The following is an 18,197-nucleotide window of genomic DNA, read 5'->3' on the forward strand; positions in this document are numbered from 1 at the left end:
TCTATTTAATAATTATAATTAATTATTAAATAAAATTGTCATTTAACTTATTTATTAATTAAACCTTTTAAAGTTTCTTAATTAACAAACAAACCCTAAATCCTTTTTTCTTTTCAAAGAAACCCTTGCTTAGTGAAACTCATAAATAAGACATAGTCTTATTCAGAATTATAATCGATTAATTAAAATTAATTAATTGAGTCTACAAGATAATATTATCTCAACTAGTGTGAGGACCCTGGCCTACATAATCAAGCTCTAAATAAGTAGTTTTAAATTTACCAAGTAAATTCTCTATCTTATTAATTCATCTTGACTCCACTATAGATTTGGAATTGCACTCTTGATTATATAAAACACTACATTCACCAAGAATAGATACGTTATATATTATCCATTGTTTCAATCCAAATAATCAAAGTTCCTCTATAGACGATTTACATCGAGTAGAGATAAATTTACCGCTCTACCCTTCAATGTATTTTATCCTAACACTTAGCTTCTTATAAATAATATTTTTGTAAACTAATATAATTACTGAAATAAGAGCTCTTCCATTTATGTTTGTTAAGCCAAGCTCTAAAAGCTCTTCAATCTTTACCTTAATGGTAACAAAGTTAATAGTTTGGTTCTTGAGTGTGGCATTAGACAAGGGGATCCTCTTTCCCCTTATCTTTTTATCTGGGCAGCAGAAATCCTTTCGCGCATTCTTGAAAACTCCTTGAATTGTGGATATATTAAAGGAATCAAATTAAGCAGGGATGGTCCAAGACTATCTCATTTGTTCTTTGCAGATGACTTTATTTTGGTTGGTCGGGCAATGATAGTAGAAGCAAAGGAATTCTGGCACTATTTAGAGAAATTTTGTGGTTGGTCAGGCCAAAGAATTAATAAACTCAAAACATTGATATTTTTCAGCAAGAACACCAGCTCGGGTATGAAAAGTGGTATCATGCAGATGCTGAGACTCCATAAAGCCATGGGTAACATCAATTATTTGGGGCTTCCGTTGTTTAGGTCTCGCCAGAAATATGTAGACTTCAACTTCATCTTGGATAACCTGGTCTCTAAACTCCATGGATGGAAATTAAAAATGTTGTCCAAAGCAGGGTGAGCTACTTTGATTAAATTGGTGGGGCTTGCTCTTTCTGGTGTACACGATGCAGACAACAAAGCTGTCAAAAAAAAAACTCGCATCTAAGATTGATATCATGTTAAGAGATTTCTGGTGGGGATGTGAACAAGGGAATCGCGGTATCTGTTTGAAGGCTTGGGATCACCTATGTCTTTCAAAATATCGGGTCGGCCTTGGATTTCGCAAGTCTTTGGAGATGAATTAGGCGTTATTGGCCAAATGGGGTTGGGATCTCCTTAATGAGGAGCATTCACTGTGTTGTCGGGTGTTGAGGGCCAACCCTCTCATAGGTTGCCAGTTCTTAGATTGTGATTTTAAAAACTCAGATTCGTGGTTTTGGAAGAATATTGTGCGATCAAAAGATATTATTAAGAAAGGGGCTTGCAAACTAATTTTAGACGAAAAAGAGACAAAGATTTGGGATGACCCATGGATTATTCATGGTAGGGATTTCTACCCTAAACCTAATTCTCATCCCCAAGAGGGTCTGAGGAAGGTGGCAGGCCTACTCTTACCCAATGGGGACTGGGACATTTCTAAGCTTCATAACCTTTTTGACTAGGAAACGATCAATAACATCATCAAAGGTGGCAAGCCTCGTGGCAAGGGGAAAGAAAAATGGGTCTGGACGAAAGAGTCAAATAGTTTATTTTCTACTAAATCTGCCTTCCTTGTCTAAGCCCTTGAACGAGCTCCTTTTTGCAATGTGGCACCGACACTTTGGAATAAGCTTTGGAATTCTAAAGTGTTGGAGCGGCACAAAGTTCTTTGGTGGAGCATCCTTTCAAATGTGTTGCATATCCGAGCAGTTCTCGCTAATAGAATGCGTATTGAGGAGGTCCCTTGCCCTCTCTGTGGGGAGGGGGACGAGACGATGGAACATCTTTTTCTCTATTGCAATTTTTCTTTTCATCTGTGGCGATCTTCCTCATGGGGGGTCATGCCAGTTTTGGAATCAGGTGCTCGTGTTTTGGATTAGGTTAACTTTTTGTGGAACCTATGTCATAAAGGGGTAGATGGCGATAAGCTATTCTTCTACGCTTCGATTGTGGTTGATACGATTTGACAGGCGCGTAATGACAAAAGTCATAATAATTTTCTGAGTGACATTAAGCACTGTATCAACTCTATATCTTTTTGTCACACAGATTATGAGTCCTGTCTATTTTCCTCTTCTGAGGCTGTTTTGACCCCTATTTGGTCCCCGTCCCCACTCGATTGGGTCAAGATCAACTGTGATGTTAAAGTTGGAGGCGACACCATGTGCATTGCGGCTTTAGCTAGGGACCATAAAGAATCTGTTTTGTGGGTGGCTACAAACAAGCTCAACTTCTCTGATCCTCTCATTAGTGAAGCTGCAGCTTGTCTGTTAGCCGTGGAGACGACTGTCTTTTTGTATCATCCTTTTGTTCTAGTGGAGAGCGATTCTGAGACAGTTATCAAGACTCTGAAGGGCACTTGTTCCAGTTGGGGGAGTGACAACTATGTGCGGCATTGTAAAAACTTCTCTACTAATTTGTTATGTTGTAATTTTTCTTTTATTCCTAGATTATGTAATTTTGCTATATATAATGTGGCCAAGTGAGCTTTTGCTAATAGTGTAACCAGTATGATTGAGCTATCTTCTATACTAGACAATATCCTTTATAACGAGGTCTGATTTTGGTTTTAATGTACAAATGCCTTCTTAAAAAACAAACAAACCATGTAATTAGATTTCCTTGCCGTATTCAGCAACTTAATTAGTTGAACAAAATTATTTGATGAATTTACAATTCTTTGAACAAGTCTAATAATTTTACTTTATTAGTGCATAAAGTAGACAGTAGATTTGTTTTCATTGGAGAAAGGCATTGAGATTTAAGACTTGAGAGTGAATGGAAATATAATAAATTATTTTATAATAAATCCTACACATATTATATAAATGTTATAATTCTGGGTACAAAGAGTACATAAGTGATGAATGTGGTCTCCCAACAATGGATATTGAAAATGAAAGTAAATAGTAATTAAAGATAACAAACAAACACATAACAATTAATTAATTAAAATGGATCAAATAGAAGAAAAGAATGATATGGTGACTGCAAACCCAAGAAGCACTGCTACAATGGAGCTGGTTGAACCTCTATTTCCATCATCTTTTGTGGCTCCAGGCGATTCAGCTGTAGGACCACTAACTGTACCCACTACATTAAAAAGATATATAATTAGATAATGCACTATTTTCTTTGTAAAAAAAATACATTTTTACATTTTAATGGTATTCTATAGAAACAACATAAAAATAACAAAAAAAAATTACATAAAAGTACTATGAAAATAACATCAAAACAATAATAAAAAATAACATACAGATAATAAAAAATCAACAATAAATTAACAAGAGTACAATATAAAAATACCGTATTTTCTGTAAATAAAATTAAAAAAATCGTGAAAATATTTAAAATTCTATAAAATTGTATTTTTGTAACTTTTTTTTTTTTATTATTTTTGTATATTTTTTAAAAAATCTCAAAAAAAAAAAAACCATTAACTAAAGGAGAATACATTCATTTTTATGGTTTTTTGGGGGCAAAATTTAAAGAGATTTTTTAAAAAAAATATGAAAAAATGGTAATAGTTAACTTAACTCCTTAAAATAACAATTTATACTATTTTTTCTTACAAAATAACACTTTTGAAAAATAAAAGAGATCATATTTTAAAAATCCGTGTAATTTTCATAACAATTGTACACTTTTTTGTTACATAATTAATGCCAACACAACACCTACCATAAAAACTCACAAATATTAATTTATTGGAGGTTGATATATTAGGTATTTAATAAATAAGGGATGAGAAAAAGAAAAAGTAATTTAATTTTATAAATGAGAAATATATTTGAGTACGTACTTGGTGATGAAGCGCTTGGACCGTCTGATGAAGTTGGACTTCCCACTGGTATTCCCACCACTGTCAAATTAAAATAAAATTATTATTATTATATATAAACTTGATATTTTTTTTAACCAAATTTTAACTAAAATAGTTAAAAAATTAAAATAAAGCGTTATTTTTAATAATATTTTATAATTTAAATTTTTAAAAATAATTATAAAGTAACAATATTTTTTATTACAAAAAAAAAAAATAAGGAACTTCCTATATTTAGAAATTTTTCTATCAATTTTTTTAGTATAGAAAGTTAGAGGTCATTTCCTACTTTAGTTAATGGTGGTTCTAAACATTAAAAATTTGGTTGGAAGTAGAGAAAAGCTAGTAAATCCTTAAATGTCAAAAAGAGGTATATAAGGAAGCTGGTAATGGTATAGTAGGTGAGGTCATTTATATTATACAAGTGTTTTACATAATAACATATATATATATATAGATACATTTACACATGGCTTTCATCACAGGCAGTTGGCAGCTCATTTATTCATTCTCTTATACATTTTGAGATTTGAGTTATGGGGCACCGCTACACACCGCTCCATGGGCCCATACACATTACTATTTTTGTTCTTACCAAAAACCAAAAATCAAAACAATTACTTTTTTTTTGTTTTTATGTGGACGACAATAGAGTTATAATAATCATAATTTAAGAAACATTATACATAAATAGGGTAATAATGTACGTATATATGTGTTCTTTTAAACTACTTTAAAATCTATGCATTTTAAGAAACATGTGCATTTGAGTCACTTATTTGATTTCTTTTCTTTGTTAGTTTTATATTTACTATATTTAATTTATTAAAAGAAAATGTTATTTGTGTGTTGCAGTAATTAACAAACACAAGACCGCAAAACTCGCCTAGATTGAATAGATCTAATAAATCAAATAATACTGATGAAATTTTGGTGTTTTCTTAACTAAATATATTCCATTTCTATGTGGAAATTAATGTTAAACAGCCACTAAACAATTAATACTAATAAAATTTATATCAATACAAGAAACTACCATAAATATTACTTCTTAGTTCTTACCAAACATAATTAATGCAAACCTTCAATGTTTGTATCCAAAAGTTTTCTTTTTTTTTTTTTGAAAATCACTCTAATTTCATGATTATATTACTTTTACTTTAATTCAAATAAAACAATAAACTAATAATAAGGGGAAAAAGATAGAGTACGTACAGGCACAGGTGCTAGGAGGTGGAGTATCAACTTTACAAACAGAAGGAAGCTTTTTAGCCTTACTGATATCGATCTGAAAGCCAGAGTCACCACTGTGGGCTAAAAACTCACAAAGGCATATTGGGTTATTGTCCACCAATGACTGAAGCTCAGAGCAACAAGGCTTATCCGGTGTGGTGAGGTTGCTGCCTGTCTGCACGTAAGACAGGCAGTCAGCCATCCCCATCAGCACGGTCATGCAGTCAGGCCCCGGCGCAGACGCCGTCGGCCCCATACTCCCATCCATCGGTGCCTGCGCTGGGGCCTGCTGCGCCCACGCACAAGTCATTACCAAGAAGAATATGGTAGCAACGGTGGATATAATTTTGGCCATTATTTTTGTTTATCTTCCTATTTGGTGGGTATGAAGAAATAGAGAGCTATATGTTTTGAAATTTTAGTTTTGGGGAGCAAGAATAGGAAGATATAGTGGGGAAATGAGAAATGAGTTGGTTCTTCTCTTTAATAAACGTAACCACCAACCAATACTCTTTTTTTTTGGGCCTTTTTGGTTTGTTCTCTTATATTTTATTTTGTTATGTGTATGTATTTAATGATTTCACTCTTACACATTTTGATGTGTTTATATATACGCAGGGTTTCACACTTTGCCCTTCTGTTATTTTTTGTTTGGGATTCTAATTCTAACCCCACCTATGATCTGTATTAACTATTTCTAAGACCCAAAATTGAATTTTTGTATTTATATTTTCAACTACATTTTAGTCATAATAATTAATTGTACAGCGCAGACCAAATATAGCACCGCTAACTGAATTGATTGGATTAATTGACAAAACTTAAAACTAAATGTGATAACATGAGGTGGTATATTTAGTTTTCTCTTGTCTTGGATATACGTAATTTGTTAGTATACGTGAGTAGTTTTTTTTTTTTTGTCTAACGTTGCTTATTTTTGGTTGTCCGCTTTCTTCTATTTGTAATGTATTTGTTACTGTTAACTGATGTTTTTACCTACCAATGATGATAGGACATGTGGTAACAAACTCCTTAATGTGTCAATCTTTGTTTTAAATTTATTTTCAAAAAATGAGTCAATATTTTTATAAAACAACATTGTTATTAGGTATTAGTACCAGTGCCAAATACTATTTAGAGGTGGTACTACAATAATTCTAAAATAATTATTAAATTAAATTATAAAAACTTGATACTTAATTACACTAATAATAATATTCATGATCGGCTTTAACCCTGTGCAAGCTGTGCAATTGCACAGGGCCCAACTAAATAAAAACTAAAATTTTTATCATTTTTTAATTTAAATTCTTTTCAGTTTATTTTTTTTTTAATTAATGAACCACCTCTTTATACCTAGAATCTCTTCCAATTTATGGTAGTTTACTATTTATTGTTTTTTTTAATCTTTTATATTCCATTCAATATATGTTTGATAGTGAAATATATATAATATATTTTAGTTGTTTCAAAAATTGATTAATAAATAATTTTTTTCATCATATATATTTAAATATTTCTATTCAATTTTAAATTTTTCATTTACAAAAAAAAAAAAAAATATATCAAAAGAGAAAAAAAAATATACACACGGTTATATATATGAGTTAATGGCAAGACTTTATTTCTTTTAAAAAAAATTATCAAATATGAATGAAACATTTTTTTTTTTAACTAAAACTTCTAGAAGTAAATTTTTAAACTTGATTTACCTAAAAAAATAAATAAAAAAATTAAGGGCCAAATTTTTAAAATTGAAACATGGCTTCTAAAATATTTAAGACGGCCCTGATAATATTACACCTTTTAAGTGGTGCTAGTCACTATATTTAATATTTGGCAATGTATATGGTCCAAGTCAAATATTTACTATTTATACCAAAAAGGTTTTGCAAACTATTGATAAAATATGTAGAGATTTTTTATGGAGTGGCACAGCTGAGTACAAAAAGTTAGATTTATTGGCTTGGAAAGATGTATGTAAGCCGAAGGATCAAGACAGAGCTTTCGGTGCATTGAGCAGTGGAATGTGGCAGCTATAGGTAAACATGTGTGGGTCTTAGCACATATAAAAGACAATTTATGAGTTAAGTGAATCCATAGTGTACTTGAAAGAAGAAAATTGGTGAAATTATAAGACCCACCAAAATAACAATTGGTAATGGGCTCAAGTAATGGAAGTTAGAGATCAACTCAAAGTTTTTGCTGTAAAAACCAGATGGAAACTATAATGACCACGTAATGAAACATGAAGATTAGTGATTAATTAATAATTAATTAGTAGATTATGAATTATTTGTGTAATATTAAAAGTAAGTCCTATTATTAGTGTTTATCAAAATTTTTAGAAATTGATTATAAAATAAATAAGTTTAAGAAAGAAATTAATTAAAAAAGAATAAACAATAAATTTTATGTGGTTTGAGTATTAATGAACTCTAGTCCACGAGTTAATATTATTGAGCTAAAAAAGTTTCAACGTATTTATCACAAGTATTTTTTTCCTAAAAGATGAACCCTATGTTGATTTTATGGTACTAAATTAGGTACGCAGTGGAATAAATGTTACTGATTATCATCGTACCATATCCCTAAGATCACCATATGTATTTATATTAAATCTAAAAGTAAAATAGATGAAAAGATAGTTTACCTCTCGAAGCCTATCAGGATATCCTCGAGTCTTTCGTATATTGTATTCTTAGAACAGTAATGTCAAACTCACACCTTGATTTTCCATATATTCCACCACACACAAGGACTAGTGTGGGCTAGTAGGATAAAATGTATATAAGGTTCTAATAGGATTCTCAATACATGAGCAAGAACAATTCTATAGTGTTTGAGAGAAAAGATTCACTACTACAAAAAAAGTTTTTTGCTTCGGTTTTTAGGAATTTTGGTATACCCAACGCTGATTTTTTTTGCTTCAGTTATGAACCGACACTTATTGATTATTTACTTCGGTTATGAACCGAAGCAAAAAATTTTTTTTTGCTTCAGTTCATAACTGAAGCAAAAAATTAGTGCACCGACGCTAATTATTTTTTGCTTCGATCATAAACTAAAGCAAAAAAAAAAAAAAATAGTAATTATAACTAGATTGATGCCACACGAATTTTTTCAGTTTCACATAAACAAATCTAACATCTCAAATTTACAACAATCTCTAATTTTTTCAGAGACACTGAAATCTTACCTAAGTAATACGATTATGTGCACTGAAACTTCTCGTGCTTTGTTCATGTCAGGGCATTTTATTTGTAACATTTTTTTATCAATTTATTAATTGCACAGACTCATATCTCTCGATCGTGTCGCTAGCTATCTCCATCACCTACATAGCAAAAAAAAAAGGAGAATATATTATAAGGTGCACATTGATATTCACATTACTAAGCTGAATATACATAGAACTAAAAAATAAGTACAAAATGGAGAGCAAGCTCATCAAAAGGGACATCAAGAATAAAAAAAATAATATTACTTACCTCATTATAACTTTGTTGGCTGCTCTTCGCTCAAATCACCGCGAGACATTATGCATTGGATTACTCTCTACTCAAACCACAATGAGACTATAAGCATCACACACAAACAAAGAAAAAGTCTTTTTTTTTTTATAAATCAGTAGCTTGAATAATATTAACAAAAAAAAAAATTACAACCTAAGCCATTATTAAAAAAACAAGGCTGATGAAACCAGATTTAAATCAGAGCAGATGGAGCAACAAACCATTTACAACTCAACTCAAAAGGATCTTTAAGACAAAACAAGTCAGCAAAAAAGGAACTCCAATATAGAACATAGCATACATATTAAAAAGCTTGCATATACATTAATTTCATATCAAATATGAAAACTTTAATAAGTAAATTCGTACCTCATAAGATGGCTAATAACTTCTCCTGATTCTCTAAAGTAAGCAAATAATAACATATGAATCAAGCTTAACTCATTTAAAGTAATTTCAAATTATCTCATGAGACAATAAGATATACATCTCATTATAAAAATCATTATAAAAAGGATTCATACTTAGTATTGTGCTACTGCCACACATGAAATATAAGAACCTACAGTTTTCCAATGAAAACTAAAGAAATAATGTACATGCAAGAGATCCACCTTAATAGTTAGAACGAGAATGAATTTATTTCAGAGAGGCTTCTAACATTTCCAGCATATAAATACATTGCCAAGTAGAGTAATATACCTGCTATTAGATAATATTCAATACCACAATGCAGTTTTAATGCATATTTTTTACTCCAATTCATGGTTCTTCATCACTTGAAGTAGAAGACAAAATTCTTACAAGTTATTACCCAATGAACATATATATATATATATGAATATGTTTAAATGAAACAGTTTTAAAGAAAAAGCTAATCACATATGCACTTAAGAAATATATACTTGATGGTGCTGAGTCATGGACTAGACCCGCAGAAAACACAATCAAGATTAATGTAGATGCATCACTTTTTGATAGCGACAATAAGTATGGTTTTAGAATTGTTGCCCGAAACCATCTTGGTCACCTTGTTGCAGTACGGGCCAGTTGCCATGGCGGAAGATATGCAGCTCAAGTCATTGAAGACATGGGGATTAAAGAAGCTCTCAGTTGGGTAAAGACTAATATAATTGGCAACATGTTCAAATTGAGACAGACAGTCTTGTTTCAGTACAAGCTATTCGAAGGAACCAAGCAATGAGGTCCATTTTCGGTCTTTTAATCAAAGACTGCCAACTTTTGTTATCTACCTTCCCAAATGTTAATTTATTTTTTATTAGACGATCAGCAAATTGAGTAGCATATTATGTTGCTAGACATTCTCGGTATCAATCTGATCGTAGCATTTATGATAATTCTATTTTTGGTGAACTCTTATATCTTTTATATTCAGAATAATAAAATTGATATTTCATCTCAAAAAAGAAATATATACTTGCAGTATTTTAATTACCTTCAAAATTTTAGTTATGACATTTTTTCCTAAAAATTTACATAAAAAAATTCATCTAGAAATAGCCTGGTACAACTACAATCATGATGTACTATATTAATAATTGTTATTAGGGAACTTATGTTACGATAATATTAAATCAAATTAATCATTTTTAGAATTTCCAAAAAATTACATTAAAATTATGTATCTTAATTTGGTTTATACAGTATAAATAAATAAAATTAATAAAAAAAATTTTAAATTCAAAATATTTATTAAATTATATTTAATTATTTTAATAAATAATATAATTGAATTCTGTTATAAATATTTATTTATGAAAATTACCTTGGGACACCAAGTTTCCAAAATATTTACGGAAATGTTGATCTCTATTTTAATGCCAAATTTCTATTTAATACCTTGGTTGCGCGTATACCGAAGTCAGTGACAAAGCTGGAAATTTAGCTGAGTGAGGACTTGAATAAATATTAAGTCAAAACTAATAAAAATAACTGATAAATGTATCCTTTCAAATTTTCATCTTCAACAAAATAAAATAAAACATTGTCAATAGTATTATGAAATTTTTACATGAAAAATCCTTTTTACACACTTTATTACATAATTACCATCACACGCCTATTACTACATTTCTACTTACAAACTTATTTTTATTACACATTTACCACTTAGTCATCATTACATCCATCATCAATCAAATCCTACTCTCTTCCATCTCTTTTTTCATTTTCTATCAATCAATCCATCATTTCACTCTTTTTTTTTTTTTCTCATTTCACTCTTTTTTTTTTTCTTTTTTATTTTTAATTTTATTTCAGTTTTTAATTTTTTATTTTTAATTTTATTTTCAGTTTTTAATTTTTAATTTTTTTTTCTATAACAATTCTTCTTTTTTTTTTTATTTTTAATTTTTAATTGTAAAGCTAGTTTCTTATATATTGTTGCTTAGGTCTAGGATTGACTTCTATCAATCAATCCATCATTTCACTCTCTTTTTTTCTTCTTTTCTTTTTATTTTTAATTTTATTTCAGTTTTTAATTTTTAATTTTTAATTTTATTTCAGTTTTTAATTTTAAATTTTTTTACATAACAATTCTTCTTTTCTTTTTTTTTTTTTAATTTTTAATTGTAAAGCTAGTTTCTTATATATTCTTACGAAGAAACGGACCTTGATAACATATGGAGCGACTGTGTAGAGAATAAAGCCAGAAAGAGTATAGAAATCATTGTGCTTCTTATGTATGTTTACTCAACAAATAATGCAGAGATTTCATTGTCAACGTTTCTGGGAAAAAAGCTAATGTTGCTGCTGATGTTCGAACCGAGGTTTGTTTTCGGTTTCTTTTTGGTTTTCTCCCATATTTGAAATTTTACACCTTCTATATGTATTTTTTTAATATGTTTTTTATCTAGTTGTTTCCTGTCCATTTTTATATCATCAATGGGTAACAATGAGATTTATCATGGATGTTGATGTTCAAAGAGTTTTTACTGTATTTTAGTTTGTATACAGTTGTTTTGTAGTTTTATTATAGTTTTGCTACTTGCATATGTTATTTCACTATAAAATTAATATGCAACTATTTGCACAAAACTTACTATGTATAACTACTATTTTTTAGTCCCCATCAAATTAAATTCTTGCATAATATATAAGCTATCATAAAACGATAATGCAACTATAAGGCAACTATTTGCACTTGCATACAGTTGTTTTGTAGTTTTATTATAGTTTTGCTACTGGCATATGTTATTTCACTATAAAATTAATATGCAACTATTTGCACAAAACTTACTATGTATAACTACTATTTCTTAGTCCCCATCAAATTAAATTCTTGCATAATATATAAACTATCATAAAACGATAATGCAACTATAAGGCAACCAGAACAAAAAATAAATCAAAATGCAACTGTATATAACGTAGATGTATTATTCATGAGGTTTTTTTTAAAATTTTTCACATCATACATTGTTTTGGATTTAGTGGGAGCTCCAGATCTGTTTGTTACAGATCTACATTTCATGAATATAGATTTCGATATTAGGGGGAGTTATTTTGATCGAATAAAATAGAAAACAAATGTGTAATTTCAGTTTCTTCACAGTTTTTCTGATTTTTTTTCGTCATTTTCGCTTAGATCATTGCGGTGTATTCTTTTCTAATTGATTTTGCCAGAATTAATAGTTGTATTTTTCTCGTTTTGGTTTCATTTTGGTTGTTTTGCGGTTTTGAAACGAGCGCGTATTTTCATCTTCATGGTTCGCTTCCGTACAGAAGGCTTAGTGCATGTGGTATTTTTGTAAATATTTGTATGTGGACTGTATAAATGTTTAATGGGCCGGCCCAAAGTATTTTTGTAATTTTTTTTCCTTTTTTGTATTTTTTTGTTTTTTTCCCTAGTATTATTTTATTTTTTAATAAAGTGTTATTTTTTTTATTATTTGTATTGGGCTACTTTTAAAATGGGCTTGATTAGAATGAGGGTAGGCTCATGAATCATGATTAAGATATTGAGTGAGGGTTTCTGCGAATTGGGCTTTAATAAATTGAGTGAAGTGAATTAATATAGAGATATATGAATATATCTAGGGCTATTTACAAAAATATGGGAAAATAAAGATAAGTTTTGATATATATGGCATAAAAACTTAATTACACTAAATATGGCATTTTTTTAAAAAACTTACAAATATGGGAAAAAATCTTGAGGAATGCCATAAAAAACTTTAAATTTGTGTTTCTTTTTATTTATTATTTCTTTTTTAAAAAAATAAAATACTAAAATAAATAAAAAATGATCTCAACTATAGATATTATTTTTTTTTACAGAAATTAAATTTGTTTTTTTTTTATTTAAACTACTATTTTTTTTCTTTGTTTTTTTTTGTTAAAAACTAATTATTTCATTAAAAGCCGAAAAAAAAAAAAAAAAACCAGTTTCATCAACATCATCCTGAAGAAAAAACAATATAAAAAATTATAATCTAAAGATAATATAAACTTTAAAAATCAGTTTCATCAACATTGAAAGAAACTATTAATTTCATTAAAAGAATAAAAAAAATAGTTTCATTATGTTATTAGAATTTTTTTCAAGTTACTTTTTTATTATTTTTTTTCTAGGTTGGAAACTTACATTTATATTTTGTTATTAAATTATTGGTAGGCATTATGTGTTGTTTTGATTATATTTGTAATTAGTATTTTTTTTTTTTTTGTATATTTGTGTGTGTATGGTTTTATTTGATTGTCCGATGAAACTGGTTTCAATTAACTTTATTATTAACATTTGTATTTTGTTATGATTTTTTATAACGTCAAAACTGGTTTCACATGTCGAAACTGGTTTCACAGATTTTAACTGTTCTTTAATAGGGTTGCTCAATTTTTATGATATTATTATATATTTTTTAGTTTGTATAAAACCAGTTTTCTTATTGTATGATATTTGAACAACAATTTTTATTTTATTTTAATTAATCAGTTTCTGACACACATATTATTTTATTATTTTCATAACTGGTTTTTTTAAGTAACTAGTTTTTATAACTAATTTTTTTTTTATTGTTGTTCATAATTGAATTTTATTCAATTTTTTATTAATTTATTTCAAGAAACTGGTTTTTATTTGTTTGTTTTTATTTTGGTTGTTTTACTAACTGGTTTCTCACATTCCACTGTTTTTTTTTTTTTGTTATTCTTTTATGGTTTTTATTGCACTTTTGTCTCTTTAATTTTCTTTGTTTCTTTTTTTTTCTCTTTCATTTTAATTTATGATTCTCTTTGTTATATTTGCTGCATATTGTATGTTTAAATTAACTCTAATTTTTGAGCAAGCAAATAAAAAATTAAATGCCAAAATAAAGAATGAAGTTAGAAGTTTGATTATTAGGTATTGATATAAAATTTATATGTTCGAAACTGGTTTTTAAATTTAGTATCGTTAATTTGTAAAAGTTTAGTTATTAGACATTGTGTATTTTTTATTATGTTATTGATGAAACTATTTTTTTTTTTTTTTGCCTCTTTTAATGAAATAATTCGTTTCTTTTAATATTGATGAAACTGGTTTTTAAAGTTAGTATCGTCTTTAGATTGTAATTTTTTTCATTATCTTGTTGATGAAACTATTTTTTGTATTCTTTAAATGAAATTATTAGTTTCTTTCAATGTTGATGAAACTAGTTTTTAAAGTTTGGATTCTTTTTAGATTATGATTTTTTATATTGTTTTTTTTTCAGGATGATGTTGATGAAACTGGTTTTTTTTTCTGCTGTTTTTAATGGAATAATTAGTTTTTAACAAAAAAAAAAAACAAATAGTAGTTTAAATAAAAAACAAGTTTAATTTTTGTAAAAAAAAAATGAAATAAAAAAATGTACACTTATTATATATATTAAGAGAAAAAAAATTATGTTGAGAAAAAAAATTAAAAAAAAAATCAAGAGAGACACAAAAAGAAATTAAAAAAAAAACAATAGAGAGAGAGAGATAAGCGAAAGAAAGAAAAAAAAATAGCAACTGACTTAAAAGTTGAAAAGAAAAAAGAGAGCCAAAATTGACTAAAAAATATATAAAAAAGACAAAAAAAAATACTTTTTGAAGTTTCAATAAGTAAAAAAGAAAAAAAAATTAATAAAAGTATAAAAATAAAATGTTCTTGTCAAATTAGAAATGTAATGTGTGAAAAAAAATGTAATATTTGTTATAAATTTTTCAAATAAAAAGAAACCCTAAAATGTAAGTGTAAAATAAATTAAAAAATAAATAAAACTAATTAAGCTAAAAACAAAAACGTAAAATATGGGATTGGATAATAAGTTTATAAAAATATGGCATATCAAATACCATAAAAAATCTTAAATGTAAAAAAATGCCATAGAAGAGTGGCAAACTTAAAAATGCCATATTTTTCTAACTTTGTTATGAAATCCCATATTTCATGTAATTTTCACGTATATCTACATGTGAAAAATTTGATGTATATAATTGAGTGAGGGCTTAAGCCTACATATAGGCTAAAGTCCCTTCGTCCCTGATCGAAGTATCTGATTTTTGTTTTTTATTTAAAAAAATATATATATATATATAAATATATATAGAGGATGTTTGACTCTTACGTGTTTGGCTCTATTTTTTTTTTTTTTTTTGGTCTTTTCTTTTAGCAAAATGACACTCAATCAGATGTCTTCTCACTTTTTTATTTAATAATTTATAAATATACTATCTATATTTATGTCTCTTCTATTTATGATTTCTAAAGTCTTTTTCAGTTACTACAAACAATTATTTGAATTTAAGTCTTTTTTGGTTAATATATAAAATTTTGTTAAATTTAAAGTTTGGTTGCTTATTTCTTAATAAGTTATAAAAAAGAAACTAAAATATTGTTTATGATAATGTAATATTTTTTTGGTGATGATGTTGCTAGGTTTGACTCTCAAATAGATTTTAAAGGTAATTTAAATATTATTACAACATAAGAGTATAATGTTACCTAAAATGAAAATTTTAAATTTTATAATGTTTAAGATATCATTTAGTTTCTTTTGTTAAAAAGAAAAGATGTCATTTAGTTTATTTACCTACGAAAATTATTTAATGGAATAGACCAGTATTTAGGAGATATCAAACAGCTTTATAGTAACATAAATTAGTTGATATATTAAACTTTATTTGAATTTAAAATTTGGTTACAATTTTATAAATAAATTATAAAATAAACTAAGTAGTTGCTTTTGATTTTGGTTACATTTTTTGGTAAAAATAAAAAAAATATATGATTCTCACATATTAAAATAACCAGCTTGAAGAGCAGGTCATAATGGTATTATTTTTTAATTAAAATGATTAACAATGTAGTTGTTATTTTTTTTTTAGAGTTGTAGAAAATAAAATAAAGGTAGGTTAAAATAATAAGAAAGTCAAAACAAATAAAAATTCCTAACATCGACTTCATCGTCTATTTATTGTTCTAAAAGAAAAGAAAAAAGCCAAAAATAAGATGAGGCTAAGGGCCAGTTTGGCACAGCTGTGCTCTGGGAAAAAGCAGTTGTAGCTGTGCTGTGAGAAAAAACAGTTGTAGCAGAACTGTGGAAAAAAGCTGAGCTGAGTGTTTAATAAATTATAATTTTTAAAGTGTTGGGACTTGTTAAGATTCTATTATAATAACGATAATATTTTAATCTAGTTAATTATAATCACAAATATATAAAAAAAAAATCTATGTTATATAAAATTTTTATTTTTTATATATTTTAATTTTTTTTTTCCATAGTATAAATTTATATGCATTTGATAAAAATAATATTTAATATTTTTAAATTATATTTTTATCACTTGTAAAAGATAAAATTTTAGTTTATAAGAAACATAAATTGATATTGTTTGTTAATAATAAAAATATAAGTATAAAATATTTTTTAAAGTAAGATAAAAAATTAGAAATTTAAATATTAATTATTAATTATTTTTAAATATTTTTTCATTTAAAAAATATTTTTATTTTTTATAATATATAATAAATAATTAAATAACTTTTTAGTAAAAATAATTTATTATAAAGTCTTTTAATCAAAACAGCTTTTTCTAAAAGTTGAGTTGTACCAGCTTTAGCTTTTAGCTGTAGCTTTTCCATAAATTCTTCAATAAGCTGTTTTTTAACTGTTTACCAAACACCTTTTTGTCACAGCTTTTTTGAAAAGCAGCTTTTAGCTTTTTCAAAAGCTGTACCAAACGGGCCCTAAGTTTGATACTAACAGTGTGAGGAAAGTGCATATAATTGTTTATATGCGGTACAACAACCGTGCATTTCATCATTTAAATATTTAAAGCTATATTTGTTCATAATTTTAAAATTATGTATAAAATTAAAAATTCCCCTATTTATTTCCTATAACCGTTTGAAGGAATCTCTCAACCAAGAAATCTCTCAACTACCTTGAGAGGTTATCTCAACCATTAGAAATATCTATAACTACTTTCAAATTTAAATTTAAATAAATATTTATTTTTAAGTTAATTAATTAACTAACCTAAACACAATCCAGCGGACAACCCTATCTTATAGGCGCCTATTACTGTGTCATCAGGACACAATGATAGTGGCACTACCTATGTCTTACTAAGACATTGATGGTGTCTTTTGTCCAGACAACTTTTTTCTTTTTTTCTCCAATTTATTTAATTAATAAATTTGAAAAAATAAATTATTTATTACAAAATAAATCATTACTTTCCATATAAAACTTTTATCCCTTCCTTTGATAGTGTTTCAAGGTGGCGATCCAGGGATTATGAACCTATAATTCTAAGCTTCAATAAATTAGATTATTTATTGAATCTCATCAATCAGATAATCATGATTATTAATTCTATGCTTACTCTACCATAAATATGGAATTGAACTCTTAGTAATTATAGAATTATATTTATTTAGTTTTACTGCAGTGTCTATTGATATAATCAATTCTAGTGATTAGCCATCCTTGTGTCAGTTCGTAATTAGTTTTAGTCAAATTATAATTTTACCATTCTAATTACTTCTTTATCCTTTAGTATAGTTAATGGGAAATTTACATGTTATACTAACTTTTGTCATTTTTTTACAAAAATACTGTCAGGCGGAATTTTTAACTTTTTTACTGTGTTTTTTCATAAGTTTCATACTGCAGTATACTGTATTAAGTTTTCACTGGTGTTCTACTGGTGTTTTACTAGTGTTCTACTGTTGTTTTGAGTTGTTCTGCTTTGTGTTTTACTGGTGTTTTACAAAAACACAGTATTTTTGAAAAGATTTCCGTGTGACAGTATTTTTGTAAAAGTTAACTTAAATTCCAGTATTTTTGTAAATTTCCCTAGTTAATTCACTAGTGAAAGTATAATTTAGTTTCAATCTAAATTTGTGCATAACTTTTCAA

The 18,197-nt window shown here is 27.3% G+C and overlaps 1 protein-coding gene across 1 annotated transcript; it reads right to left on the reverse strand.

Moving 5' to 3' along the window:
* Window positions 1-3,009: 3,009 nt before the first annotated feature.
* On the reverse strand, window positions 3,010-5,987 carry LOC115721229 (non-specific lipid transfer protein GPI-anchored 11). Its single transcript, XM_030650486.2, has 3 exons — window positions 5,276-5,987; window positions 4,040-4,099; window positions 3,010-3,327 (listed from the first exon to the last, which is right to left on the reverse strand). Exons 1-3 carry the CDS (start codon window positions 5,646-5,648, stop codon window positions 3,194-3,196), a joined length of 567 nt encoding a protein of 188 aa, XP_030506346.2. The 5' UTR covers window positions 5,649-5,987; the 3' UTR covers window positions 3,010-3,193.
* Window positions 5,988-18,197: the final 12,210 nt, after the last annotated feature.

Source organism: Cannabis sativa, chromosome 2, assembly GCF_029168945.1.
Source record: "Cannabis sativa cultivar Pink pepper isolate KNU-18-1 chromosome 2, ASM2916894v1, whole genome shotgun sequence".
Classification (NCBI taxonomy): Eukaryota; Viridiplantae; Streptophyta; class Magnoliopsida; order Rosales; family Cannabaceae; genus Cannabis; species Cannabis sativa.